The sequence below is a fragment of the Gilbertella persicaria genome (genome assembly GCF_025201335.1).
Source record: "Gilbertella persicaria strain CBS 190.32 chromosome Unknown B0P05scaffold_6, whole genome shotgun sequence".
Taxonomy (NCBI): Eukaryota; Fungi; Mucoromycota; class Mucoromycetes; order Mucorales; family Choanephoraceae; genus Gilbertella; species Gilbertella persicaria.
Window position 1 is genome coordinate 104,374 of NW_026251967.1, and position 27,228 is coordinate 131,601.

General features: G+C 36.0%; 14 protein-coding genes across 14 annotated transcripts; 5 read left to right on the top strand and 9 right to left on the bottom strand.

Moving 5' to 3' along the window:
- Positions 1-37: 37 nt before the first annotated feature.
- On the top strand, positions 38-1,748 carry B0P05DRAFT_568883 (uncharacterized protein; the record flags this gene model as incomplete). Its single annotated transcript, XM_051581219.1, has 5 exons — positions 38-56; positions 117-328; positions 387-1,335; positions 1,412-1,554; positions 1,635-1,748. 5 exons carry the CDS (start codon positions 38-40, stop codon positions 1,746-1,748), a joined length of 1,437 nt encoding a protein of 478 aa, XP_051438019.1.
- Positions 1,749-3,958: 2,210 nt separating this feature from the next.
- B0P05DRAFT_527991 (uncharacterized protein) lies at positions 3,959-4,444 on the bottom strand (the record flags this gene model as incomplete). Its single annotated transcript, XM_051576599.1, has 3 exons — positions 3,959-4,024; positions 4,059-4,283; positions 4,343-4,444. The coding sequence occupies 2 exons, from the start codon at positions 4,442-4,444 to the stop codon at positions 4,059-4,061; spliced, it is 327 nt and encodes a 108-aa protein (XP_051438020.1). The 3' UTR covers positions 3,959-4,024.
- A 673-nt stretch (positions 4,445-5,117) lies between these two features.
- Positions 5,118-5,793, bottom strand: B0P05DRAFT_527994 (uncharacterized protein; the record flags this gene model as incomplete). The annotated part of the gene is made up of 1 exon (XM_051576600.1): positions 5,118-5,793. A coding segment is annotated over exon 1 (539 nt), but the record flags the coding sequence as incomplete, so codon positions are not given.
- A 1,830-nt stretch (positions 5,794-7,623) lies between these two features.
- B0P05DRAFT_527996 (uncharacterized protein) lies at positions 7,624-8,983 on the top strand. The gene is made up of 4 exons (XM_051576601.1): positions 7,624-8,068; positions 8,120-8,241; positions 8,285-8,424; positions 8,477-8,983. Exons 1-4 carry the CDS (start codon positions 7,652-7,654, stop codon positions 8,506-8,508), a joined length of 711 nt encoding a protein of 236 aa, XP_051438022.1. The 5' UTR covers positions 7,624-7,651; the 3' UTR covers positions 8,509-8,983.
- B0P05DRAFT_463700 (S-adenosyl-L-methionine-dependent methyltransferase) lies at positions 8,527-9,650 on the bottom strand (the record flags this gene model as incomplete). Its single annotated transcript, XM_051574178.1, has 6 exons — positions 8,527-8,729; positions 8,780-8,927; positions 9,031-9,297; positions 9,341-9,431; positions 9,476-9,507; positions 9,564-9,650. The coding sequence occupies 6 exons, from the start codon at positions 9,648-9,650 to the stop codon at positions 8,527-8,529; spliced, it is 828 nt and encodes a 275-aa protein (XP_051438023.1).
- A 286-nt stretch (positions 9,651-9,936) lies between these two features.
- On the bottom strand, positions 9,937-12,149 carry B0P05DRAFT_528006 (RFX DNA-binding domain-containing protein). The gene is made up of 8 exons (XM_051576602.1): positions 11,990-12,149; positions 11,832-11,946; positions 11,527-11,775; positions 11,096-11,477; positions 10,900-11,050; positions 10,660-10,854; positions 10,513-10,616; positions 9,937-10,467 (listed from the first exon to the last, which is right to left on the bottom strand). The coding sequence occupies exons 1-8, from the start codon at positions 12,087-12,089 to the stop codon at positions 10,105-10,107; spliced, it is 1,659 nt and encodes a 552-aa protein (XP_051438024.1). The 5' UTR covers positions 12,090-12,149; the 3' UTR covers positions 9,937-10,104.
- A 122-nt stretch (positions 12,150-12,271) lies between these two features.
- Positions 12,272-14,160, bottom strand: B0P05DRAFT_577490 (peptidase M18; the record flags this gene model as incomplete). The annotated part of the gene is made up of 11 exons (XM_051581787.1): positions 12,272-12,322; positions 12,371-12,456; positions 12,501-12,582; positions 12,634-12,705; positions 12,752-12,821; positions 12,863-13,128; positions 13,190-13,317; positions 13,358-13,461; positions 13,509-13,622; positions 13,669-13,764; positions 13,805-14,160. The coding sequence occupies 11 exons, from the start codon at positions 14,158-14,160 to the stop codon at positions 12,272-12,274; spliced, it is 1,425 nt and encodes a 474-aa protein (XP_051438025.1).
- Positions 14,161-14,728: 568 nt separating this feature from the next.
- On the top strand, positions 14,729-15,063 carry B0P05DRAFT_584049 (ribosomal protein S28e; the record flags this gene model as incomplete). The annotated part of the gene is made up of 2 exons (XM_051582306.1): positions 14,729-14,767; positions 14,860-15,063. 2 exons carry the CDS (start codon positions 14,729-14,731, stop codon positions 15,061-15,063), a joined length of 243 nt encoding a protein of 80 aa, XP_051438026.1.
- Positions 15,064-15,092: 29 nt separating this feature from the next.
- On the bottom strand, positions 15,093-17,113 carry B0P05DRAFT_528021 (Afadin and alpha-actinin-binding-domain-containing protein). The gene is made up of 11 exons (XM_051576603.1): positions 17,063-17,113; positions 16,945-17,004; positions 16,736-16,892; positions 16,611-16,691; positions 16,502-16,566; positions 16,350-16,455; positions 16,142-16,300; positions 15,596-16,098; positions 15,412-15,550; positions 15,304-15,368; positions 15,093-15,255 (listed from the first exon to the last, which is right to left on the bottom strand). The coding sequence occupies exons 1-11, from the start codon at positions 17,098-17,100 to the stop codon at positions 15,132-15,134; spliced, it is 1,497 nt and encodes a 498-aa protein (XP_051438027.1). The 5' UTR covers positions 17,101-17,113; the 3' UTR covers positions 15,093-15,131.
- Positions 17,114-17,791: 678 nt separating this feature from the next.
- Positions 17,792-20,213, top strand: B0P05DRAFT_528026 (fimbrin). Its single transcript, XM_051576604.1, has 6 exons — positions 17,792-17,902; positions 17,956-18,115; positions 18,321-18,928; positions 18,972-19,291; positions 19,340-19,968; positions 20,019-20,213. The coding sequence occupies exons 1-6, from the start codon at positions 17,820-17,822 to the stop codon at positions 20,073-20,075; spliced, it is 1,857 nt and encodes a 618-aa protein (XP_051438028.1). The 5' UTR covers positions 17,792-17,819; the 3' UTR covers positions 20,076-20,213.
- A 136-nt stretch (positions 20,214-20,349) lies between these two features.
- B0P05DRAFT_528027 (uncharacterized protein) lies at positions 20,350-21,132 on the bottom strand. Its single transcript, XM_051576605.1, has one exon. The coding sequence runs from the start codon at positions 20,823-20,825 to the stop codon at positions 20,397-20,399; it is 429 nt and encodes a 142-aa protein (XP_051438029.1). The 5' UTR covers positions 20,826-21,132; the 3' UTR covers positions 20,350-20,396.
- B0P05DRAFT_568893 (uncharacterized protein) lies at positions 21,079-22,069 on the bottom strand (the record flags this gene model as incomplete). The annotated part of the gene is made up of 3 exons (XM_051581220.1): positions 21,079-21,171; positions 21,224-21,993; positions 22,024-22,069. 3 exons carry the CDS (start codon positions 22,067-22,069, stop codon positions 21,079-21,081), a joined length of 909 nt encoding a protein of 302 aa, XP_051438030.1.
- An 86-nt stretch (positions 22,070-22,155) lies between these two features.
- B0P05DRAFT_293614 (uncharacterized protein) lies at positions 22,156-23,678 on the bottom strand. The gene is made up of 6 exons (XM_051573462.1): positions 23,293-23,678; positions 23,154-23,213; positions 22,978-23,059; positions 22,600-22,931; positions 22,512-22,543; positions 22,156-22,460 (listed from the first exon to the last, which is right to left on the bottom strand). The coding sequence occupies exons 1-5, from the start codon at positions 23,410-23,412 to the stop codon at positions 22,538-22,540; spliced, it is 600 nt and encodes a 199-aa protein (XP_051438031.1). The 5' UTR covers positions 23,413-23,678; the 3' UTR covers positions 22,156-22,460; positions 22,512-22,537.
- Positions 23,679-24,720: 1,042 nt separating this feature from the next.
- B0P05DRAFT_452964 (uncharacterized protein) lies at positions 24,721-25,110 on the top strand (the record flags this gene model as incomplete). The annotated part of the gene is made up of 2 exons (XM_051573906.1): positions 24,721-24,961; positions 25,013-25,110. Coding segments are annotated over 2 exons (339 nt in total), but the record flags the coding sequence as incomplete, so codon positions are not given.
- Between the last annotated feature and the right edge of the window lie 2,118 nt (positions 25,111-27,228).

Genomic DNA, 27,228 nt, shown 5'->3' on the forward strand with positions numbered 1-27,228 from the left:
AATACCGCAATCAACCATTCTTTCTATATTTTAATCAATGTATCCTGGAGGCAGAGGTAAGATCAAAATCGCGTTGCAGGGCAACCAAGCACTTATATAATGCTTATTTGAGATAGAATTAAGAAACTACATCAAGGAGTCATCTGATCCAAATCTCAATGAGTTTATAAAGAACAACTTCCATCTGATCAATCAAGATGATGCTACGCCCAAGAGCATGATGCTTGTTTGGAAGAACAGATTCGTTCTTGCACTGAACAAATATAGATCAGAATTGGTACTGGGAAATAGAGCAAATTTAGACATAAATTTGTGGAAGAGTTTGAAGGTATTTTTGCCTATGCCATTGTTGCATGTACTACATAATGCTTAGCATATAATTTTAGCTAAGAGACGGTGTTGATAATGCTAGTATTCTATACCAGTGGTTGTATATCGCTCAAGAAAAGAAGTCTGAAGATGCAAATTCTTTTTTGCAAGAAAAAAAAGAACAAATTGAACAGATGGAGACCAGCACAAGCCAAGAAGTCAATGCTTTGCTTGATAAGCTCAGCATTCGTCTTCTCAGGCGATTTGATAATTTGAGTACAAAGGAGATGTGTGTCTTAAAGCTCTCGCTCTCAAAGATTGTTGACCTTGTGGACGACGAGATGGCAGATGTGTACAAGTCTGTTATCCCCAACCGCCATTTTGAAGAATGGATGAGCTTAAAGAGAAGCAAGAGATTGGAAGAAGAAGAACAAAGCAAGATCAAGACAACAGTAGCAGAGTTTGTTGAGAAGTCCAAGATTGATATAAAAACTGCTAGAAAATATGTTCTGCAGAAGAGGCTCGAGCTGGAAGACGAAGATAGTTTGGAGGCAAGACTCTTTGAGATGATTGATAAAATCATTTCTTTAATCAAAAACAGCAAGAGCAATTATTGGCAAGAGGCTGACTTTGTCGCCTTTATCAAGACTCTTCTTGAAATCGCTTTCCGTGGCTCTTCCTTGAGCGTTGTAATTGGTGAGACTGTTGCTCATGCTACAAAGCCAGCCATTGAATATAATGAAAGCAGTTATAGCAATGGCATGAACAGCGTGTTCAACTCCGACTCTCCTTCCTTTGTATCGACAAGCACAAGCAAGTCCGGTTGTGTTGGCCGAAAGATTGATCTTCAAATTGTAAGCGACAATGACCAAGAATTGTCCTTTTGGGAGTTCAAAAACAATGATGTTGACCAGGAGCTCCTCTGGTATCAAGAATCTAAATCCTTGCGTTTGGCCCAGTGCTTACAGAAGGAGGTTAGCTCCGTCTTGAAGCACCCTCAAGATATTTTGTCTTTGAATTGGTTTGGTAAGTACAAAACAAGTCCAGAGTCTAATGTTATTGTCGTTGGGATTACTAATACACTTTTCTCTTCTTACTCTAGGTTGGTCTGCCACCATGTGCTATCTTACACAACAAGATGGATATGCAGTTGCCAAGAAGATTGATAAGATAACTGTTCCTTATGACAACAGATTGATTAGTACAAGTCTGGAGGATCTGATGCTTTGCATCTTTGAAGTGAAGGTAAAACATAAACGCATAGACTGCTGCTTTCATCTTATCAACTGACTTTTCTTGTGATCACTTTTACTCTTTCCATCTAGGCTACTCTTTCTGCTTTGAATGATGAAATATTCATTGCATCAAACGGGCGTACCAAGAAGCGCAAGTCATACGACAGTATGCCACACACCTTGCTTTCCCCAAAGCGTCAATAAATATACCCTTTCTTGTTGTATTCTTGTTGTCTTCTGAACATCAGTATATGTTATACATAGAAAGGTTCACTTTGATTATGTGTTTATTAAGAAATGAGCAAGTGTTATATTTAGGGATAGGTGAAAGCCATACCAATTAGACTGTTATTGTTTGTTTATTGTTTGTAAGTGAACAAGAAAAACTCAGTTTTCATACTGTGTCTTTGTGCTTCCCCTCTTGGCTACTCATTGACAAATGGTTCCTTTTTTTTTTTTAGGCTAAGCTTAAGTCTTTTGTACTCAAAGCATAAGCCAATAGTTGCCTTCACTTTCTATCTCAATGCATAAACAATAATGGCTAAACACCAGTATTAAATGGCACTTGTCTTTGGCATACTTCACACCAAACAATCAAGCTCTATCTTTTCAGATCTCTTATTATGAATTGATTGTTCATTTCCCAGTTATTCCATAATGCTATATACCGTGCAGTACATCAACACACTCAAGATACTCCAAATTGTAACTGCTGATCATCCTTATGACAATCTTAGTTTCGCTCACTTTGGCTTTCAATTCACTCAATGATTTTGAGCTACACCTTGGTCTTTTATATATAAAAGAAAGCGAGAGTGAATTCAGGATGTAGCTTTTGCATACTTCCTGAAATAAGTATCAAGTTTCTGAGAAGAATAAAATTGCTCTTTATTGAATGCTATAAAGGTTTGGATCCCAGTTACTTAAGCTTCATCTATTAGTTTCACTTATCAAAGCCTTCCCAAAAACGGTTGTCTAATTTGAAAGGTGTTGGCTAAAGGTTCATAATCTTCTAGTTTTGCTAATTTTTAGTTTTTGCTCCCCTACCCAAGTCTCCGAATCGACGTTGTGGTTTCCACTTTCCTCTTGATCACTTAAACTGCAACGTATTGATACAAGGATATGAAGCTACACTAGCTACAACTACAGTATGACTATAAAGCCTGATCAGTTCCTCTAGGTCAAAAAATTACAGATCGGTTTGGTCGAAGGTTGCTCCTGCATGAAGCCAAGTAAACAGTATCAACCAAATGTAGCCCTGATACACACCTGGTCCACTTCTCCAGTCGTAAAACTGAAACTTAGGGGGCGTAATCGCAGCTGCTAGACGTAGTTGAAGAAACAACAATAAAACTAAACCTAGCCCTGATACACACCTGGTCCACTTCTCCAGTCGCAAAACTGAAACTTAGGGGGCGTAATCGCAGCTGCTAGACGTAGTTGAAGAAACAACAATAAAACTAAACCTAGCCCTGATACACACCTGGTCCACTTCTCCAGTCGCAAAACTGAAACTTAGGGGGCGTAATCGCAGCTGCTAGATGTAGTTCAAGAAAAAAGGAATTTAGTGATATAAAAAAAAACCACCTTTTGGAAAAATGAAATCCCTTTGAAAAAATCGCTCATTGGCGTTGCGTCTACTGTATTTTGCTGCACATTGAGTTGTAAAAAGCACCCTTTAGGATCTTTTTTCACCCGCCCTTTGGCGTTGCCTTCACTGTATTTCCAAAGGACAAAATTTCTGGACATACAAGGTCATTCATTTTTGAGCTAGTGATTTGTGACGACCTGAATATTGAACTTTTGCAGAACGTATCTCTCTGAGTGGTATTAAACCAGAGAAGATATCCAAGATATCGGAGATAAGAAGGACTGTTGGCATCAAACCATTGAAACTGTAGTTGTTGAATGCGTCGATGAAACGTGTCAGATAATGAGAGAGATTGACCCGACAGTGGGAATGCCACAGATTTGTAATAATCCACTCTTGAGTTAGATGCTTTACTGTAGCACTCCTCATCCTTAAGTCGATCTTGTTTTTCCTGCTCCAAAACTTCCTCATCTGCCTCAGTCAAAGGCTTTGTGTTTCCTTCGATATCACCCATAAAATCTTGAAGGGAAACAGTCATTGGTTTGGCCTGGTGGCTAACTACTGTGCTAGGTTTTGCAACCTTTCTCTTGCGGTTTCAAGGTGCAAGGGGGCATTCGGCTCCCAAATGCTTCATGCTTCCGCATTGATAGCAACTCTTCTTACGACTGTTCAGGACTGGGCAATTGGCTCTAATGTGATCATCCACATGATAATAGTTACAAATAGACTTCATATTGGAATATACCAAATGAAGCTTACAGTCGTCATCCCAACCGGGAATCTGGGGTAACAATGCTTTGTAACTGACATTTTTCTTCTGATTCAAAGCAACAAATCCTCTTCCTGTAAACCAATAACCATCTGTGGTATGGCGGAGACCGATTTCCAAAATCTCACCGTAGCTTTGGAAGATTTCAATCAATTTAGGCTTCAAAAAAAACCTCGTCCTCGAAAGGGATGTTAGAAATGCCCACTCTGACAATAGTAGAGTCTTTCTCGAAAATGCGGTTCACCTGAATACGTCGGTCATGCAGGATGAACTCTTTGTTCAGGGCCTCTTCAAGTTCTTTAGTGGTTCGAAAACTAATGTCGACAGAGTGCTGCTTTTGACCAATGATTCTGGTACGAAGGCTGAGTCCATTAGGATACTGATCTCAAAGGTTCTTGTTCAAGCTTTTCTCCCTGAAGTTCATTCCGTTAAATTCACTAGTAGCGATGACAATGGAGTTTTTGGCTGTAGCCTCGAAGAATCGTTTACGAGACTGAAGCGATTAGAGTTCAGCTGTTTGGTCGTCGAGACCGAAGGCATGTTGACTTTGACATCTTACAGTTTGTGCGTAGGATCGAAATGTAAACAGTTGGTTGTTGGGGCTATGGCATGAACTGTTGGTATTTCCACCAATCAAAACTTGCATAAATATCTTCTTTTATGTATGCTCAAACATAAGAAACTCAAAAGAAGGAAATTAGAAGGCAGAATAATGGTTCATCTTGAAAAACAGTCGCACTTGTAGCGGGCTGCTAATCCGCCGCTAGTATATTCATTCAAAAAAAACAGGTTATTAAGATTATATAATAAGTTTGATGCTCAAAAAAGGCACAAATTGAGGATCAAAAGCATATTAGGTGTGCAATGTGTCAGATGCAATCAGAAGTTATTTAGTGCTTATGAATGATTTGATAAAACTGCTAAGTAAAGTGCTTATAGACTCATGAATAATTAAGTTATAAATTGATTTTTATTCACTAGATCAAATTTACTTCATACAACGATCCACAAGGAAACATAAAGAGCCCACCTAGGCAACACCTTAAGCACCATTGCTAACATTAGTACCAGCGGAAGCACTGTTATCAGCGGCAGCATTAGTACCAGCGGCATTAGTACCAGCGGCATTAGTACCAGCGGCATTAGTACCAGCAGCATTAGTACCAGCAGCATTAGTACCAGCAGCATTAGTACCAGCAGCATTAGTACCAGCAGCATTAGTACCAGCAGCATTAGTTCCAGAAGCGTTGTTATCGGAAACAAGAGGAGGAGTAGAGTTTTTTGGCTCAGGATTTACGGGTTGTGTGGGGTTCACAGGTTTGGTGGGCTTCTTGGGAATATAGGCCTTGATCAATCTGTTGTGCAAAGATTTAAAACGTCCACCTCTCCAACGACGCTTATGAATAGTAGCCTCATTGCCATAGCGTTCGCCATCAGGGCCTTCAAGCTGGCCTTCAGAAGGAAGAGAACGTTGTTCAAACTGAGCAACCCTGTAACATTCACCATTGGCTTTTTGAACGTATCCGGGCTTGCATCTCAAGTAGCCAACATTACCAAGAGTAGGAGAGCGTTTTCCAAGCTGAGTAGCCCTGTTGCATTTACCATCACGTCCTTTAACGTATCCTGGAGGACAGGCCAAGTGGTTGATGACACCAAAACTAGGAGAGCGCTTTTCAAGACTCTCTTGAGTAACATGGATCTTGTTTGATTGAGTATCAGCATCAGCAGCTTTGGAGAAACCAACAAAGGCAATGATAGTGGCAATCGTAAGAAAAGTTAAGCTTCGCATTCTTGCTTTGGATGAAAGTAGAAAAGATGATGATTGTCAAAATTCTCTTTTGTGGATCCCTTTTTATATCTCTCTTTTTTTCTTAAACAGAGAGTCAGATGAGATCAACAAGCATCATGCATATAGTGTTCTTTATTTTAATGTAATAACATAAAGGAAGATAGAGAGAAAAACGATGATCAGCACATAGAAATACACTTGATTTTCTCTTTTGTTCTTTCTTTATAGTTTTCTTTTGTTTGCTGTTCAGCGATTCATAAAGGGCTATAGGTTTTATCAAATTGATAGCATGTATCTAAAGAAAAAGGGTCCTTTATGTCTAATGAATCAGCTTCAAGGAAGTCAATCATCTGTGAAACCGTACATAATTATGTAGAATTGTTCTCGTATTTTTGTTTAGTAAAGCCTGATTTGTTGATCTTTTATGTAAGCATGTTGATCCAGCGCGTCTTTATTTTTCTGTTAATTATTAGGGGTGCATTTGTAAACAGTCTAAAAAGATCATTGTTTTGCTGATCTTATGCATGTTGTGCAAAAAAGAAATCCCACTTTAGCCTTTTTTTTCTACAAACATTTGGTTGTATTCAATAGTTCAAAATATGCGATATCAAAAAATTGCACACTACAAACTGAAGCAACTATATGGTACGATTCACTTGGCATATATAGTGTCACAGCTCTAAGCAATAACATCTTCTTTTCTTCAGATGAAGATGTTGATTGATCAACAACGCAAACAAAAAAAAGGCGTCATTAGGGCGCATGAATCACAAATATAGAATTCAGGATATAATCAGAAAAAGAACGCTAACTCTACTAACAGATACAACACAAAGGCAATGAAATGAATAAAGATTAAAAGAGAGAAAATCACTCGTACAACTCATGAGCAACTGTCTAAAAGAACTAGTGTTTGAGCAAATTGATCAGACCTGAGCACAACGTATGCACAATCATTCTTCACGCTGTTGAATAAAAACAAGAGGATCAGACGCTGCAAGTATGAAAAAATAATTTTTTTTCAATCTTTCTTGTCATAAAACTGCTTAATATGCATCAAATGACATCAAGAAAGTTAATGTCGTATCTAGAATGATTGATCAAGCTGTGTAAATTTACTTTACTTTTGACATTTACAGAATAGAGTGAGCTAAAATAAAATAAAATAAAATGAGCATTTTGGCAGATATAAATATGTAGATTGATTGAGTTGAATTGAATATAGATCAAGAATGAGCTAAATACTAAATGTGATCCTATTCAATAGAAGTCATCGTCAAAAGAAGGAATACGTGTCAAATAAATAGTTTTAGCTACATATAATACAACCAAGAGACGTTCTTTTCAAGGCAAAGTGTTATTGATTTCATTAAACTACATAAAAAGCATTGTGTCTTTTTTGAGATGAATACATACTATTACTACATAAATTTATCTAATTCCTTTGAACCAATGATACATTCTTAGTCATCAAAAGGATAAATCAACACGCACAATAGCATATATGAAACATGCGTCTATCAATACTACCTTCCTATATTTCTCTCTTGTTTTGTCTATTGTTGCTATAATCGTATCTAGACCATATAATAACCTGAATCTAGTAATACAAGTTGGGTTTGTTTGACTAGATGACTAAATTTATGAGCAGCTGTAAAGGCTGGTTCACAATGAAAGCCCCAATTACTAAATCAAACACTTTTGTAGTGTATCTTCGCGTGGATATTCATGGGTAAAGTTTTTCATTCAAGACAAGGTTCAGCATACCATGACAACCGAATAAAAAAAAATCATGGATCACAATATTCTCTGATGATTTTGTTTATCCAATCACAACAAGGGTCTGCATGATTTTACAAAGGAGAAACTCGGGTTTCAATGACAGAATAAAAGACAGGAGATTCTCATGAACTAATTGCATAAATAACCACACTTCTTTTTTGTTTTCTTTCAACAATATGAAATCCATAGACCAACAACTAGAACAATTACGTCCTTTGCCTACAGAGTTTTTCCCTTCACCTGAGCCTGGTTTACCTAGTTCACCTACTGCTGAAGCAAATTCATCTTCAGTGCCTCCTCCCGAACACCATCATCGACATAGAGACAAGAGAGTGATTGCGATTGCTTATGATCAATCGAATTATGCAGATGCCATGATATCCAAAGCCATTCGTCTTAGTTTAATAAGGCCTACGGACGATATCCGCCTTGTTCACATCATTGATCAATCTGATTACCGAAACTTGTTTACACCTTTACTCTCGGGTAGTAAGACATCAACGCGTGGGTATGATGATGAACCGAATCCTACTCTAGATAGTGTATCTTCTGCTATGATTTGGGAAGTCGTGAATGCATTAAGGAAATTGGGTGTAAGTATACCTAAAAAGAAAAAAGAACAAAAGATTGATAGATGAGTACAGTTTAAACATGTCTCTTCAGAAGTATTGCGTGGTGATCCAAAACAATCTATTACAGACTATTGTCGTATGGTGAAGCCTGTTTATTTGTTATCGGGCACAAGAGGCTTTGGTGCTATCAAAAGGTAAACAAACAAAAATAACAAAGACTGACTTGACTTGACTTAGAACTGTGATGGGATCTGTTTCTAATTTCTTGACGCACCATTGTCCTTGTCCTGTCTTGGTGATCAAACTTGATCCACAAGAAATCGAAGCTCGTAAAGAACTAAACGAAAAGAAGCAAACGAATTTCGCGGAAGTCTATGGTAAGTGTTTGTACATATTTATTGTTATAGAGTATTAAAGAAAATGTTCTAGATGTGTTCAGTGCAAGCCATCCTCAAAAGTAAAAATAATCTAATAGCAAACTATTCATGTAATTTCTGAGCAGCCACACCATTCATGCACGTTTGAGCGCCTGAAGTGGTTGCATCTTGTACAAGTAATTTAATAAACTTCTGCTGTTCTTCAGCTGTTGCTAATCCTATTTTTGGACCCACAACAGGCATCATACTCTTGACAGTTTGTTTCCAATCCCAAAGAAACTTTTTTGCAGTAGCCGTGTTAGAAGCTATTGACTGATAAGTTTAACAGACTCTCTCTATGTGAAGATATGTTTACCCATATCTACTGAGCGATAATCTGTCTGAACAACCTTGATATTGTCATTCGCAGCTAACAAAGAGTCTAGCTTAATTGCAATACGAGGATCTTGACCTCTGGCAGCACATGCAATATGGACTAATCCATGGTTAAATTCTTTTTTTTTCTTTGCTTAAACTTACCCGATTGATTGATTTTTAAAATATTATGGCTATTGCCTGTATACTATACCGACATCAATGACCCTGTTGTAACCATCCCTATTTTACCTTTAAATCAATTTCGAGCAATTGAATTATTCCACCAGGTTTTGTTACTCGGATCAGTTCTTTGATAACTGCAGGCCATTCATTTTCACGTAAAGCAAGGATAAACAAACGCATATGAACAAAATCAAATGAATTATCAGAGTATTCAAGTCCTTTAAGTACATCGCCGTAGCAAAAATGAACTTGAGGTGGTGCAATGTTCTTATTTGTGACCTCGACAATATCACAGCCTTCAAAAGTACATTGAGGATAATCACTGGCCATGTCCTAAACACACATCAATAACAGTTTTGTGTAGACATCAACCCACCATAAGCCATGAACCAGAGCCGCAACCAACATCCAAGATAGAAAGGTTCTTTGTAAAATCAAGTTTTTCTGCAACACTTGTCAACATGTTTCTATTAAATACTTATGAGATAAATACATGCTATAGACTCCATACCCTTCAAAAAGTTCTTTAACAGCAAAATGTTGCTGGAAAACAAAACAAAAAAAGCATTATTTCCATCAGTCTTTAGAATGCAACTTACACCCGTAAGTCTGTCTTGCTCTTCATCATCTTTAGGTAGCCAATAAGTGGAAGATTTACTATCATGAAAATCTCTTTTTGAAGGCATCAAAGTACTATCAATGACTGTGCTGGATGATTCAGACATATTTTCTGAACAAGTTGAAGAAGAAAAACTTAACTTCGATAAACGTTTTCCCATTTTCTAAATGTTCATTTATACGCACACACTCACACACTCACACTGAACTTTATATCGCCGTCTGTATGCTAGAATGAGTACATTTTATATAAACATCTTAAAGACTTGTCTTACGGAACATGTAGTACATTGTGAACAAACAAGAACAAAAGTTTATTTTGTAAATGAATGTTTGTGTTCCATTGATTTGTAAGCGGGAAAACGAAATGCAAAAAGGTGATTTTTTTTATTAAGCAATTAGGAATCATAGTAAGGTAAAAAGCCAAAAAAAAATGGAAGGGGGAATATATATATATAATAAATGAATATATTACAAGCAAGAGATATGAATTATGTACTGTGTGCAAATATGTGTCAACTTTTAAAGACCTTGTTTGGATCCATGATCTTTATGTGTGAGATCAGAGCCAATGGCAATGCCCGAAGAAGGAGGTGTTGTGTAGTAATTGATAAAAGATTCTTCATCAGACTTATGACGTTGTTGCTGCTGTTGTTGTTGTTGTTGTTGTTGGTGATGTGTAAGCATAAAGTTGACTTGAGCAATATTTTCTTCCACAAGATACAAAATATAATCATCAAGAAATAAGCGTAAATTATGAAAAGAAATAAAACTTTGGGCTTGTTGAAGTGTAAATTCTTTCATGATCAAGGTGGTATAGTAATTCCATTTCAATAAGAGCTGTTTAGATCGAATGAGATATTGAGTGGCTTCATTTAAATTAGACTAACAGCCATATCAATAAAGATTGATAAATATATACACACTTACAGGCATGTATCGCTTCAAATATCTTCCCACTACGGTAGAAACCCATTCCATCCAATGCTCAATGGTTGGCTTGTTATTCAACAAATCATGGACTTCGATACGCACTTGAATAAAATGAGCTACAAGTCAAATAGAACCAATACTTACATATATTCTTGACTTCATTAATGTCACAATCACAAACCCATAAAGTTTGATCCAAAATACCATCCACATCAAAATGTTCCCAATCTTGTCGCATGACACTAATGAGTTCATGTCTGCTTAATGCAGTAGAAGCTGTTTGTGCTGCATAATTGAGTGAAAGTTGACGACGACATTTAGCCGAAAAAATACGAGCCACTAAACAGATGATCTTAATTTGATAAATTTGTTAGAGACATTTACCATCGAGTTTCTTTTGAGTTAAGCTGGTGGGAAATTTGATCAAAGCGTTCTCGATATACTCTCTTAATTCTCTTGTATATGTTCTTAATACAGTAGCCATTGTTTGAGCAAGGGGATGATTGACTGTTGGCAGAAATTTATTAATGACAGCCTAAACAAGTCTGTTAGTCATGTATCATCATAAATGGATATTTACATCATAAAGTGAGCAATCCCATCTCCAAATAGATTCTGTAATTTCAGGAACAGAATGAATCATGCGCATAAAATTACCAGGCATGTCTTGATAAAAGTCTTGCATTGTATTTCTGACTTTCTGGACTTGACCAGTAGATATTAATTGAAAGATTTCTCTACAGTGGCGTTCATAAGCAGAAGTAAATGAGGAGACCAAGTTTTGATCAATTTCATGATTGTGTCTGTAATGAGGGATCAAAGGCACAACAAAAGTAGGGATAGTAGTCGGTTCTTGTGTACTTGTGTTTACATGATAAGGAGAACTACTGCTTGATGAAGGAGTCATACTGATAGAAGTATTTGCTCTGACAGAAGCAGGTGATCTAAGCCCTTGATTTTCACTAACATATGTGGTTATTGTTTATTTCTTTCCTTATTATGTGTGCTTGCCTTGTTCCTGTCAGACTACTAGCATCATAGGTATTTTTGACACGAATACCACAATAATGATATTTTGATTGGCCACGAACACCCAATCTTCTGGTCTTTAATGCAGGAAACACAACTCTCAAGAGCTTACCAAAAGTAGCAGAATTGACAGGCTGTAGTTTGTTTGCAATGCAATATGACTTGTAATGTTCAAACATATCTTTTCTAGGTACATTATGTTCTCTTTCTTCAACATAATTTGCTCGAACCCTAATATCATTGATAAATTTATGATTTCAGATCAGCGATTGTTAAATTTTTCTTACCATCCTGTAACAAGCATACTGCTTTCCTTGTCAGCCATAATATTGGGATCTAAAGCTTCAAGTGGATCGCTTAAAGAAACAGGGTTACTTGAACTCATAGTCAACACGTCCTGATCTAGAGCACTTGAGTTATTTTATCAATTTATTTATTTCTATACCTTTATTGGCTCTGGTCTCTTCGTTGTTATTATCATTGGATTTAGGGTTTTCACTGGTACTGGCTGTCATATTAGAATGAACAGAAGAGACTAATGTCATAAAGATAAAGAGATGGTTCCTAATAAAAACACGTACACAGATAGAAACAAAGAGAAAAAAGAAGAAGAGAAAGAGAAAAGAAAAAGAGATCTCACACATAGATATATATAATTTGTAACAACCATTTTAATTCGGAGTAGTTTTTTTTTTTTTTTTTTTTTTTATTAACATTGTCTTGTTTATCAGTCTACAGTGATCCTTGCATCAACATAAGGAAACATTTCAAAAAAGGCCTATATAAAGAATAAGATATCTCAAGATGACATGTCATATGTACTTGCCTTTAAAAGGTCTGTGCCATTCTTAACATCATCTGCACCACCAATCTCTCGAATAGAATGCATACTCAGCTGAGGATTGCCTACATCTAATTATGTGTTTATATTTTATCTGTCTATATCTATCTCTTACCAATGGTACGAAGACCAAGTTTAGCACTTAGCATGGGGCCAATGGTAGATCCACAAGGAGAATCATTACGCACAACAAATTCCTATGATAGATTTCTACATAAATTGTCTTGATGGTTTATCTCTTTTCTTACTTGGATAGGGATTTGTTTCTCACGAGCTATTTCACGTAGAATAAGACTAGTGGGTGCTGTAGTGGCATATCGCTAAAACAGAAATAAATGACCGATGAAACATACTTTAGAAACTTGCCTGATTTGCATTGATTTTAATCACTGTTCCTTTGTGCATTTGAGGACGATGGTTTTCTTCATATTTCTCACTAGGACATGTTATACAGATGGTCTCTGTTACTGTTCTTACCTGTAGTTGGGATGAACTGCATGAGCCATATCGGCACTCACAAGCATACTCTTGTGAATTGCTTGTTCAAAGACTACTTTTGTATGAAAGGGTGCTGATTTTGATCCAATAGGAGAAGCTATAATTCTTTCAAGTGTACTGGGAAGCAAGTTGGAATTAGCACCATGAGCACTTGTACTGCCTATTTCTTCATTATCAAATAAAGACACAAGTCGGATGTTGGTCTCGTCTGATAGACTATCTTGTGTGGAGGATTGAATCAATGCCTATATATTGGAGGTAAGACAGAGTTTCATGTTATGCCCTTTTTTTTTTTTTTTTTTTTACCATCAAGGAACAATAAGACATGCCCAAATTATCCAATCGAGCTGAAAAGATGAATTCATCATAGGCACCACCTAATGTAGCAGGTTGTGTATCAAACAAACATAGCTCAAAATCACAAATTTGACGTGCTGTTGTCATGAGTAACAAAGAATAAGACGCTAGACTTACCATCGACTTGCATTGTGTCAGCCAACATATGAATCAAGGTTGGGTGATGATTTTTTGTTTGATCTGGGCCCCAAGACTTTTCTTGTGGGACAGCATTCAATGCACTATAGGTATATGTTTAATATATTTGGTGTATAGAGAAGGACTTTACGATTTAGCAGCGGTGGCTAATACAGGAACCATATGGGTTTCTTTGTTGAATTTGAATGCTTCATTGACAGATCCGTCCAAATGAATAGCAAGTGTAGGTACACGTAAAATAGGTCTGGATTTGATGGTGAGTAGACCATGTCCAAGTTTGTCAAACTTACTTTTTAATATGCACCAGTGTATGTTTATAAGATCCATTTTCTTGTTGAACCATCACACGTCCAGCAATACCAAGATCACGATCAAACCATGTATGCCTTTAATTATTAGAATCATATAGGGCTATGTCTACTTTACCAAATACCTCCACCATATAATTGTACACCTACTTCAATATATCCCGCTTGTTCCTTTTTAGAAATAGGCTTTACTTTTAAACAAGGCGAGTCTGTATGTGCCCCCACCATCGAGAACCCACCCTTTCCATGTTGATAGCGATTGCCCACGACAAAGGCTACAAGAGAAGATCCATTGCGAGTAAAATAATACTTGCCCTTCTTTTGTAAATGCCATTCGTCTTTTTCGTTAATACGTTGAAACCCTGCTTTTTCTAACCGAGTGGAAGCTTCATGAACAGCATGGAAAGGGGAAGGAGAGGCGTTAACAAAATCAATAAAGTCAAGCACTTCGTGTTGTGTTGTGCAAGTGCTCATAGGTTTCTTTTCAGTTACAAAGGAAGAAACAACCGTTTTGGAGGAAGTAGTTGAAAGTTTAGTAGAACGTCTTTTCAAAGAGTGACTAAGCTGTTTAAAAAGATTACCACAGCCAACCATAATGATAGTAAAAAACAAAAACAAAAAAAAAACGAAAGAAAAGGGTAAAATGTCTTGTAACCTTTTTTTTTTTTTTTTTACTCGGTGTGTAACAAGTAAAAGAGCAAGTGATATGACAGGAATAATCTGCCTTATTTAGCTTATCTTTTTTGAAAACGAAAAAAGAGAACAATGACATGCATAATCTCTAGGTTATAAGCTCCGGATCGAAAAGCGGAAGTTGAATTGTGTGCGGCAACTTGAGTAAAGTGTACGTGCCCAGAGAGAAAAAAATCCAAAAGGAGACAAGAAGTGTGTAGCATAACAAATCCTCCCTTTTCTTATCGATTGTAGACATGGTAAGACACCATCTAATAACGAATCAATCGAGAAAAAAAACAAAGAGAGGATGCAGGTCAAATAAGATGATGGATGGATAGGATACGCTTGACATATCGCATGGATTTAAATGAAAGTCAAACAAAGACTAGAGCGAGAGCAACATACAGTCATGAGCTAGACATTTGATCCCGCATTTCTCCTCCTTTTTTTTAAACTTGATAGACTCGTATCAAGACAGAGTACTTACTTGTTGCTTAGGATTCTTCAAAGACCCCCGTCAAGCTCGCTAGAGTTACTAAGGTTCTCGGCCGTACTGGTTCTCGTGGTGGTGTCACCCAAGTCCGCGTTGAATTCATGGACGATACCAACCGTTCCATCATCCGTAACGTCAAGGGTCCCGTTCGTGAAAACGATATCCTCTGTCTCTTGGAATCTGAACGTGAAGCTCGTCGTCTCCGTTAAACAAAGTTATAATAAAGCCAAATCAGCTTGTTTTTTGACAGGTCCTTTATTTTCTTTTAAATGACATTTTATCTTTCTGATGGTGCACCTAAAAAGGATCGAAGTCTTTTACGTGCTCTATCTGATTCACCTAGTGTTTGTCTGTGTAAATGAGAAGGAGTAGGAGGAGTTATAGGAGAAGAAGGATTGGATCTACGAAATGTCAAAGAAAGAGAAAAAAAGGGGGGGCTATACACTTACGGTTCATGAAGTACTTCTTGCATTTCAAGTGCTCTTTTCATCTCGTTGAATGCCCAACGTTCAGCCTAATTTATATAAGTTCACTTGTTGATCAATCGTATTTCTTACTTCTAGTTGTTCTCTTTGTCTTGCTAATTCTATGGCAGATTCTGTAAGGGCATGTTGATCTTGCATTGCTTTTTGTCTTAAAGCATTGTATTTCTCAGGTCTTCCTTCAACAAGATCAACCACAATATCATCTTCATCACTATACCATATGTTAATATGTATATACAAGATACTAATCACTTACTCTGACATGGGTTGTATATCTTGTGGTGTTGGGTATAAAGTTTCAAAAAAACCACCTTGTTCAAATCGCCTATACATTTTTGTCTTTTCTTCATACTCTTCTTTTGTTTGATCAATGGTATCTAGCAACTCTTCTATGGTTTGTTCCAATGTCAAGATATGATCTTGTTTCTCCAACATGTCTTGTTCAGTGTATATACGTGGTTGATCCTGTATTTGATAATCCCATTCTGCTTTTAATCTGTCCAGCAGATCATTGACTAACTCAATTGCTTCTTTACCACCACAATCCATAGGTAATCGAAATCGAGCCACTTCTTCAAATGAATTTCTCGGGGCTTGTTTGGTTTGGATCCCATCAAACTGTTGTATCTGTGTCTCTAATAATCGTCGTACGCCTGTATATAAATTCATCAAACTGGCCCTTAAATCCTCACTTTCATTTCGTGCCTGAATTTCTCTTTCTTTAGTCTGGTTCAACAAATTGGTATACATTTTTCGAATCTATAGGCTCATTCAGTCATTGTTCAAGTGATAGAGTAGTTACCTGAACAATTTCATCATTGTCAGATTCATTATTAAGTGTGGTAGCAAAATGAGAATTCATGTCAAGTGTAGTAACATTGATTTGGTGTCGATTGTTCATCATAGTCACTAGTCTATCTTGTGTCTTTGCTAATTCTTGTTCATGTCTTTTTGTTTCATGCTATGTTAAACAAGTGAATAAGATGTATCAACCGAATTTGATTGTTTACACTGTATTGTGCTTTCATGTACTGTAGATTATGCTTGACTTTGCTGATCTCTTCTTTTAATCGGGTGTTCTGTATCACTTGTTTCTGGTGAATGGCTTCATTTGCCCTAACAACATGATAAGCCAACATACACTATGTCAGTCTGAACCTACTCTAGTTTTGCTTTGGTTTCTGAGTAATGCTTCTTTACGAGTTGATGTTCACGTTTTGCTTGAGTCTGTTAAGTGGTCAATGGATTTGTTACGAACTAGAATAAATTACCAATTGGTTTTCTAGTTCAATGCGTTCTTTTTTCATTTGTTGAATGATTTCTATATAGTCTTCACGCTCTTTTTCGTCTTTCTATCGAAGATACTCAATTGTTTTCTCTTCTTATTTTTATTTACCTTTCGATCATGAATTAAAGTATAGATACAATTGACTATTTTGCATGTATCTTGAGTATCGTTTGATTCAAATACAAGTGGCACAGGATATCCATAACTTGTTAAAAGAATATTGATATAGTTACAAGACGCTTTTAGTGAATCGGGTGTACAAAAACTAGTTAAAGTGAGTTCACTTATAAACACTACTTTTTTTTTTTTTTTTTTACTTTTCAACCTCAGTATAGCGATCGTCTGTTAAAGGTGTATGTAGTTGGTCTTCTGAATAACTATAGAATAAACAACGATGAGCCACTCATATAAGAAAATGCATATCTATATATCTACTCGATATCAAACAGTGGTGCTTCTAATGATGTATTCATTTTTTCATGAGACAGAGGAAAGAAGCAAAAAAAAAAAAAAAAAAAAAAAAAAAATCGCGTTTTAAATTTATGCGCGGTCACACATGAATCAAGGTACATTCATTGTGGCAAACCTCGAAAGACGCGTTAAAAACAAGATGATCAAAGTATTTCTCGATATGTTTATTTCTATAATGTATGCAATCTAGTTCAAAATAGTGTATCATAGCAACAGAACCACTGTGCATGTTGTGCTATAGACTCTTTGATATTCTATACGGATCTTATAGCAATACAGTATCCGATTGGACCAATCAAGTTATTCAATATTTCTAATAGATCATGCACTCTCAAAAAGGTAATTCTTGTTTAGCAAGTAATTCATGTATTTCCTTACATAATCAGTGAACATGATACATCTTTTTTTTTTTATCCAAAGCGCGTAAAAAGCAATGATTCGTCACAACTTGAGTTCTTGGCTTGTTATCAAATTTTATTCGCTCTATTTCTCACTAATATCACAAGACTTTCTTTTCTCTCAAATAAATTAGGCTTGGCAAGATAGGAAACAGTTCTTTTAAAGGCCGAGACTTTGAGGGAGTTTAGTGGTGTATGTCTTTTTAATTATACGTCATTTGCGCGACTTTTTTTTTCTAGGATAAATACTCGGTTCCATTCTTTTCCTTGGCCTCTTTTTCTTTTTTCTTATTAATCTTCATTTCAAACAATAGAAAGAAAATATGGTGGTAAACGCATTTATGCTCCAACGCAAATATCCTCAGTTGCAAGTCAACGATATCAACAAACTTATTGACCAGTTTAGGTAAGTTATCTTTTCTTCTCTTTTTTTACTCAGGAACTCACACTTTTATGAAGCGAAATCGACCTTGATCAAGATGGTTATCTTGACCAAAAGGAAATTCAAAAGGCTTGTAAAGAAACTGGTTACAGTGATAATTATGATGAAATTCGTGCTACTTTAAAAGACGTTGTGACAAATGCTTCTGGTAAAATTGATGTAGAAGAATTTATTGAGGTAAAACATTTTATTGTTACAGAAGGAAAAAAAAGGGAAGGTGCATGTCTTTGTTCTATCATGCTTGGCTTCTTTGAAAAAACGCGAAGAAAGCATGATTGTTGGTCATTAAAAGACCGAACAATGACGGCATTTGCCAAGGCCCTTTCTTTCCTCTCTTTTCTCTTTATAACATGATGACTTATCGTTTTCTTGGCAAATCTAGCTTGCAGCCAAGCTAAAAGACGGCCGTAACAAGGGAGCATTTGATGTCCACCAAAACAAGATCAAGGTACACGGTACCAATGCCAACACAACACACACAATCAACGATGATGAACGTACTGAATTCACAAGACATATTAACGGTGTTCTCGCTGGTGATCGCCACATTGGCTCTCGTTTGCCTATTCCTACAAACACAATGCAACTATTTGACGAATGCAGAGATGGTCTCATTTTGTGTAAATTGATCAACGATGCTGTGCCTGATACTATTGATGAACGTGTCTTGAACGCTGGCAAAAAAATCAACAGTTTCCAAATGGTAGAAAACAACAACATTGTTATTAACTCTGCTAAAGCCATTGGTTGTTCTGTTGTCAATATCGGCTCCACTGATATCATTGAAGGTCGTGAACATTTGATTTTGGGTTTGATTTGGCAGATTATCAAGCGTGGTCTTTTGAGTAAGATTGATATCAAGCAACACCCTGAATTGTATCGTCTTTTGGAAGATGGTGAAACACTAGATGATTTGTTGAAGCTTCCTCCTGATCAAATCTTGTTGAGATGGTTCAATTACCACTTAAAGGCTGCTGGTTGGGAAAGAAGGTAACTGAATGGTCTATTGAGTAGGATATTAAATTGTCTATAGAGTCAACAATTTCTCCAAGGATGTAGCTGATGGTGAAAACTATACTGTCTTGTTAAACCAACTTAAGCCTGAATCTTGCTCTCGTGCTCCTCTTCAAGAACGCGATGTGCTTCGTAGAGCTGAAATGATTTTGGACAATGCTGAAAAGATCAATTGCCGTAAATACTTGACTCCTACTGCTTTGGTTGCCGGTAATCCCAAGTTGAATTTGGCCTTTGTTGCTCATCTCTTCAACACTCACCCTGGTTTGGAACCTTTGTCTGAAGAAGAAGCTCCTGAGATTGAAGAATTTGATGCTGAAGGCGAACGTGAAGCTAGAAGTAAGTAAAACATGTTTAGAAGCATCATGGCTTACAATCGTACTATAGTGTTTACTCTCTGGCTCAACAGTTTGAATGTTGAACCTGGTGTTTACAACTTGTTTGAAGATTTACAAGATGGTTTGGTCTTGTTACAAGCCTTTGAAAAGGTTGCCCCTGGTATTGTTCAATGGCGTGCTGTCAGCAAGAAACAACCTCTTTCTCGCTTCAAGCAAATTGAAAACTGTAACTATGTTGTCTCTCTCGGTCAGCAATTACACTTTTCTCTTGTTGGTATTCAAGGTTCTGATATTGTGGATGGTCAGAGAACATTGACTTTAGGTCTTACATGGCAATTGATGCGTGAAAACGTTGTTCATACGTTGCAATCCCTCAACAAAAACGGTCGTTCGATTTCTGATCAAGATTTGATCCGTTGGGCTAATGACACTGTTCAACGTGGAGGCAAAACCTCAAAGATGCAGTCCTTCAAGGATCCTTCTCTTAGCACAGGTATCTTCTTCTTGGATGTCTTGAATGGTATCAAACCTGGCTATGTTGATTACAGCCTTGTCACTCCTGGTAGAACAGAAGAGGATGCTTTCAACAATGCTAAGCTGGCTATTTCTATTGCTCGTAAGTTGGGTGCCACTATCTTTTTAGTGCCTGAAGATATTGTTGAAGTGAGACCTAAAATGGTAAGTGATAGCATGAAAGAAAACAAAGTGATACTGATTTCATTCTTTAGAACTTGACCTTTATTGGTAGCTTAATGCAAGTTGATAAGGACATCAATCATGCATAAATCACCTCTCTCTCTCTTTTTTTTTTTCTTTTATACAGTGTACGATCTAAATAGCATATAATCTCGTAAATAAATGACTCTTCCATCCCCTTTTCTTTCTTTTGCATAAAGAATGGTTGTAGATCACTGTAAAAAAAATAGGAGAGTATTTTTTGCATGAATAAGAATCACAATAAGACTAAAAAAAGTAATGCAATTTGTCAAGTTTTTTTTTTCTCTTGGGGGACTCTCCTTGTTAAAATCAATGCACGTTTCATTTTTCCAAAAGACAAGGTTGAGCCGTTGAATACTATTATGTTTATTTAATTAAAAAAAAGAAATCTACCATCCCATCAGATTCTCTCTCAGTCTATCAAAAAATCCTTTGTTTGCATTGCCAGTTGACTGCAGGGTTTGTTGTGATTGTTTATGTGTTGAAGAGAAAGGAGAACTGTATAGATCAGAGGTATGTTGGGGCAATCGTAACACTTCAACTTCTTTGGCTCTTTCGTCCCAAGTAACACCCACCATATGATCTTGGTCAATAATCATACCATTGCATTCAATTGCCTTTAATGCTGTTTCGTGAGAGACATAATGGAAAGTGATCCAATTGCCTTGACTGAAAGGAGCTTCGAGCATATCACCCAAACTTGAAAAATATTTTATGATCTCTTCCGTTTTACTGGCATCATATCCAAACACTCGAACTTTCTTTTTGTTGCTTATTGATTCAGCACTATACAAAGTCTTTAGTTGATGTCTCAACATTTATAACTTGCCTTTCTTTAAATAATGCCTGATGAGTAGATGTTAAGGGCGAATCAAAGGCTTTTAATGATCTATTCGTGTATCGAGATGATGAAATGTCTGATTCTTTAATCGATTCTGTTGGTAAACGATCAGCTTCTTTTAGTTTAGACAAGCTGTTGTTGAATCCTTCACTTGATCTATTTGGTTTGACGAACACACCTTTAGAGGTTTTCATAGCTACATTGCGTCTAAGAAATATCCGAAATACGCGTTAGTTCATGACCATTTGTAGAAATATGTACCCTTCATCACCAACATTGTCTAATGCTCTTTTCTTTCCAGAAGATACTTGGTTGTTTGATGACTATATATAAACAAACGCGTATAAGATACAAGATATAACATCATACACACACTACCTTCATGTTTTTATCCGTACAAAGAAGATAATAAGGCAATACGGTATTTCTTTCATTATAAGCAAGAGAGGAATTGATACTTGTGTTTTCTGCAACGGGTGTTTGCTTTACTGGTACATTTCTAGAATTGCCAAGCAAGTTGTTAACAGAGACAGTTGTACGTGTTAAGGAATCGGGCTTTACGATAAAAAGAGGCGCTTTGGTATCTTGAATATAGTTATTGATGTCTAATAATTCATTGGTTTTTTGCTGTTGTTGTTGTTGTTGTTGTTGTTGTTGTTGTTGAGGAGCTGTGGTTATACCAAACCCACTTCCGAACAAAGAAGTCGTTGGTTTGGCTGTAGTAGAAGAAAATAATGAGGTACCTGATGCATTTGTGTTGTTTGCTCCAAAAAGACTAGGTGTAGTCGTAGTAGAAGAAGAAGCGGGGGTTGTTCCAAAGAGACTAGGTGTACTGTTAGTAGTGGAGGTTGCTCCAAACAGACTAGGTGTGGTAGTAGAGGAGGTTGCACCAAAGAGACTAGGTGTACTGGAAGTTGTAGAAGGTGCTCCAAAAAGACTAGGTGTAGTCGTAGAAGCGGGGGCTGCACCAAAGAGACTAGATGTAGTCGTGTTAGAGGAAGCAGCAGGAGTTGCTCCAAAAAGACTAGGCGTAGCGGCACTCGAAGCAGTAGCAGGCGTAGCTCCAAAAAGATTAGGTGTATTGGTGTTTGAAGCAGGTGTTGTACCAAAAGCACTTGTGTTGGTATTGGTCGCGCCAAACAAGCCTGTTTGTTGAGGTTGTGAAGAAGGCGTACCAAAACTAAAAGAAGGAGCAGGTTGACTTGTTGCTTGACCAAACATAGGTATGTTTAGGAAAAAAAATAAAAAGAGAGAGAAAAGTACGTTTAATTATTGCGTCACAAGAGAACAGTAAGTGAATATACACAAAAAAAATTTTTTCTTAGGTCGTACGCGTTTTTTGTAAGTGCATTTTGTCTGAGTTGAAAGCCACCTATAGGATGCGACCAATGTTTATTATTGCTTTATGATGAAGGGAAGTGAAGGGGTATAAAGATACATATATATATACATGTCTAATCAGATGAAGACGGTGAGTCACTACCAATATTTTTCGGGTTAATGACGGTTGACAGAGATGGTTGACGAGTAGAAGCACTTCTTGGAGAAGAAGAATAGCATTCCAAATCAGGTGTATTTTGTCGATAGGGATGGTATCTCGATGAGTGATAAGCTATAGAGACGAAAATAAATAACCTCATGCATAAAACAGTTGCTTTCTTACAAGAATTTTCTCTACTGTGTCTATTGTTAAAACTCTATGCACATTTTAGTATATGTGTAACAAATAAATATAAAGAAAAATGATTTACCTTTTGATCATCATAATTGAAATCCATCACATAATCCGAATTGGCGTGAAGTGCTTCTCGTTCATATCTTTCTTTCTGATGGACACTTAATCGATTCCACCTTTCTTGAGCAATCAAGATAGCATCTGACAACTCAATGTGTTCATCTCCACTTAATTCGTTCTTTACTTGTTTCAGAAATTCATCAAATGCTGTCACTGGTTTCACTGGTACAAACTGCTTTCGCTTTCTTTGATTGTATTTTTTCAGTGGGCTTTCTTTTGGACTTTCGATAGTCTTGGTAACTGTAGTTGTGGTTGTAGTGATGGTTGTGCCTGGTTTTGCTGTATGATCTAAAATACAAGTCAATCGATTGCTAGGTACCGTTTCCATAGTTACCTTGATCATCATATCCATAATTGATCATAATGGGCGTTGTAAGAGGTACACCTCGGGCTGTTGCTATGGCTCTTTGTAATACCTAAATAAACTCAGTTAAAAAAGTCTAATTCTCTACATTTGTTTTGTTTTTTTCTGAGTGAATGCAACCCACATACACACATCACAATACCTACTCGTCTATGCCCTCTTTTTACATGGAGTGATATCAAATCTGATTCAGTAATATCAAACAACTAGAAAAAAAGTTTTTTTTAGTGTGTTTTTAAATCATTCGCAGTAATTTTTTTTTTTTTTTTTTTTTGGTTTTCTTACCGATAATAATCTATCAAATCCTTCAGCTACAAAGGTATCGTAGTATTGTGATAATTTATAGTTTTGAAGAAATTGTCCTAATTGTTCAAGCAAAAACTCTCTATTGTTATTCTGATCCATTTCAAGGGTGAGAAGGGAGAGAAAAGGGGGGAAAAACTATCAATATAAAAAAATAGAATAAGAGAATAAGAAAAGAGAAAGAGTGTAAGTACAAGATCCACAAAGCAGTTTTATACTAGATTAGCCTACCTTTCACAAAAGCTTGGCGTATGAGTTATTATTAAGAGAAAAGGAAAGAAAGAAAAAAAGCTGACTGCACTAAGATAAATGAGTCGATTCAAATAAAAAGTTGGAACAAATTTTATGCTTTTTTGGGCCTCTCTCTTTACCAATCATATTAAAGGACTTAAAAGAAACACTTTTTACAATCGTGATTGTGCCTGACTTTAAAAGATTCTCTTTTTGCTCTCCTAATAGAGAATAAGCTTTATATTGGCCCCTATTAATATCTACCATACAAAAGAGTAAGAAGATGAAGAAAAAAAAGCTTATCAAACTCGTGTTTACAAGAAGAAGTGAAAGAGAAAATTGACGTTTAGTCTCGATTCCCATTTTAGATTTCTCGCATAAACTGCATCATTTTAAATTGGACTCCTTTTTTTAAATATGTTGTCTATATAATAACAACAATAATAATAACAATGCTCAGGTCGACTTGATTTAGAAGGTAATTTGAACACATGAAAACCCTTAAATGCCTATTTCTGCATATATAAAGACGCATTTATTCTTACTTTTTTTTATTTTATTCTTTCTTTCTTATATCTTTTTTCAATGTCATCTCCCTGTGTGCAACCAACTTACCATCATCACCATCATCATCAAGACGAGGTTCAAAACCTAAGATATGTCGATCCTAATTCATTATCTCAACAGCAACAACAACAACAGCAACAGGGTCCTTATGATTACCATCACTTTTTAAAGAGACAGCAACAAGACTCTTACCAAAGAAGATTTAGCTATACTAGTATGCTATCTGACGCTGATCCTTGTTACTTGCCTACTATTACCAATTCATCTCCTTCCTCAAACCATAGTGAAGACTATGCTCAACAAGAGACACCTCCTCCGCCCTCTTCATCTTCTTCTTCTGCCTCGGCCGTGCATTCTTTTATGGACCCTGTCTATGTTGACTTACAAACAAAAGCATTGAATCAACAACATCCCTTGTTTCACCATCACCCTCAACCTACTCTTTCTTACTATGATTCTCATCCTAAAAGCCTTCTTCATTACAATGACCACTATCACCATCATCATCGTAACAGTATCATTCAACCTCAACCTCAACAACAAGGTTTCCCTATCAGTAGCATGTGCTCTACACCCACACCCACCTCTGCTACCTTGAGCATGAAGCAAGATCGCCCCATGACGCCTATTTCTCCTCCTTTGATTGTCAAAGATGAAAGCCTTACTCAAGACTCACCCAATCAGAACTCTGATAAGCTTAAGAAAGTGCCTCGTTCTCGTGGCCGTCGAGTCTCTAATGTGCCTGGTTGTGGAGCACGTATGTTTACTTGTAAAGCTGATGGCTGTGGTAAAGTATTCAAACGCTCAGAACATTTAAAGAGACATATTCGATCAATCCATACTTTGGAAAAACGTAAGTAAACTTGTATGTACTTTATTTGTTTATTCATTCTTTTCTATTAAGCATTTGAATGCCCATATCAAAGTTGCAATAAACGGTTCTCGAGATCTGATAACCTGAATCAACATATAAGAATACATCGTCATAGTACTAGCAATAGTACAACACATACGTCAAACACTAAGGATGCCAAGGACAACACCTTGAGAACAAAGCAAAAATTACAACAACAATTAAGTTCAAATCTATCCATGAATAACAAGTCAGAACAACCATTTCAAACCAACTATTCTCACTATAATAACAATAGTACTTTTTCAAATTTCATTTAAATATTTAATTTTCTTTATTTATATATACACTTTTCTTCTTCTTTTTTGCATTCATAATCTAATAGCTTGCTATTACGTTACATATATAAAACCATATGCTTTTTTCTTTATTTTCTCTTTAATTCCTTCCAAGGAAAAAAAAAACATATTACATAAAAAAAATACTAGTAAATCATTATTAAAATTACTATATGATACCTATGTAACACTACCTAATGTCTCTCTTTTTTTGAATTGTTTCGAGAAAAAAAAAGAAGTTGCTTAAAATGTACAAATGATACTCCTGTTTTCTTTAGAAACATAAACTTAGGAGATCCCAGTATAATAAATTCTATAAATGGAAAGTGTGTGTATACATGTATGTCAAAAAGAAGGAGGTTGTTATTTCTACTTTGTGTGAATCTACTCAGTCAACAATAGGAGTTTTTTAATCATATAGACTTTACTACATGAGAAAATAAAAAGAAGGAGAGTACAGTATAGAGATCAAAGGGAGAAAAATAGGAGGAAGTGAGATACACAAATTCATTTTTATGGTTACTGGTATACTTTATTAAACTTTAAAATCACTTACAACGAGAATCATTTCTACAAGTTGTTGATCTCGATAATATGGAAGCCTAGAATTTTGTGATGTAACAAATCAAGCAGTGCATGTAGTCGAACCAAAAAGGTTTTCGTTAGTGACAGTATGTAGTTTCAATATTAATAAACCTTGATCTAAAATCAATCTGCATATAAGTTATAAAGTGAGTATAATAAGAATTATTTGCTTTACATCTACATGTTATGATGTTCCAGCTTGTTGTTTTATACATGTGCATGTTTATGCAGAGTACCATGATCTCTCTTCTTTTTGCGCTGCATTCCATATGTCAATAAATTTTGGACCTAATAAATGCGCGAGTGCACATTTAGAAATCAAGTCAACATATCAAATTCACCCGCTTTTGGTCTTGTCGAGATGCAGCTAAAAGTTTAAATTTAAACTTTTCGACTTTGTTCATATACAAACTAACGCATGAAAAAAAGGATAAAGAAGACAAAGTAGTGACAGAAAGGAGTAAAAAAAATTTTCAATCACACCCATACCGATAAAGGAAACCCTTTATTTTGATCAACATTGTCTTACTAAACTCTGGGTTCTCGAAAAAAAAGGAAAGACAGAATCCTTTGTATTCTATTTTCGAAAACGCGAAATGGTCTTGATTGAAATTAGAGCGTGACAAGTATTTTTATATATACTAGTATCATGCTTGATATTTTTTTTTACCAATCAAGGTCGTTACCTTCTCTTTCTCTTTTTTTTACGCAGTAAAATCTAACCAAATACTCTCAATTCATTGATTCGGTCCGAAGTTTAATGTTTATTTATTGCATGTCCTAAAAGAGTTTTATGGTTTGTAATCATTCCATTTTTTTTGAATCTCAAATCTTATGAACACTATCGAGCTTGTGTATATGATGGTAAAGTTATTTCATCATTTCTGGACATGCATAGAGAAATGCAATGAAATCATGTTGCACAAAACTACGTTTACGAGCTTCAAAGTATGCTTAAATACTATTTCTTTTAAATCAATCTTGAGAATGCAATTTTTTTTCTTTGTTTTGTTTTGTTTCTGGGCGTATCGATTCAAGAGTCAAGAATCAAATAGTGTTAATTTTATAGTGTCTTTTTATTGGTAGTTGCATTTACCAGTCATGAAACAGCTTTATCACTTTTAATGGTAATTCCCAACATAATGCACTTATTAAATATATGATGCTGCTGTTTATAATACTATTTTAAGAGAGAGATAAAGAAAATTGATCATAAGATAAGTGAATATTGTTAAGATATACACATTGTCTATGAGTCTGCTTTTAAAGTAGCTTAATACAATATTGAGTGAAAGGTCTTTACAATTGCACCTTTGTTATGTATTGATCAATAAGTGCTGCTTG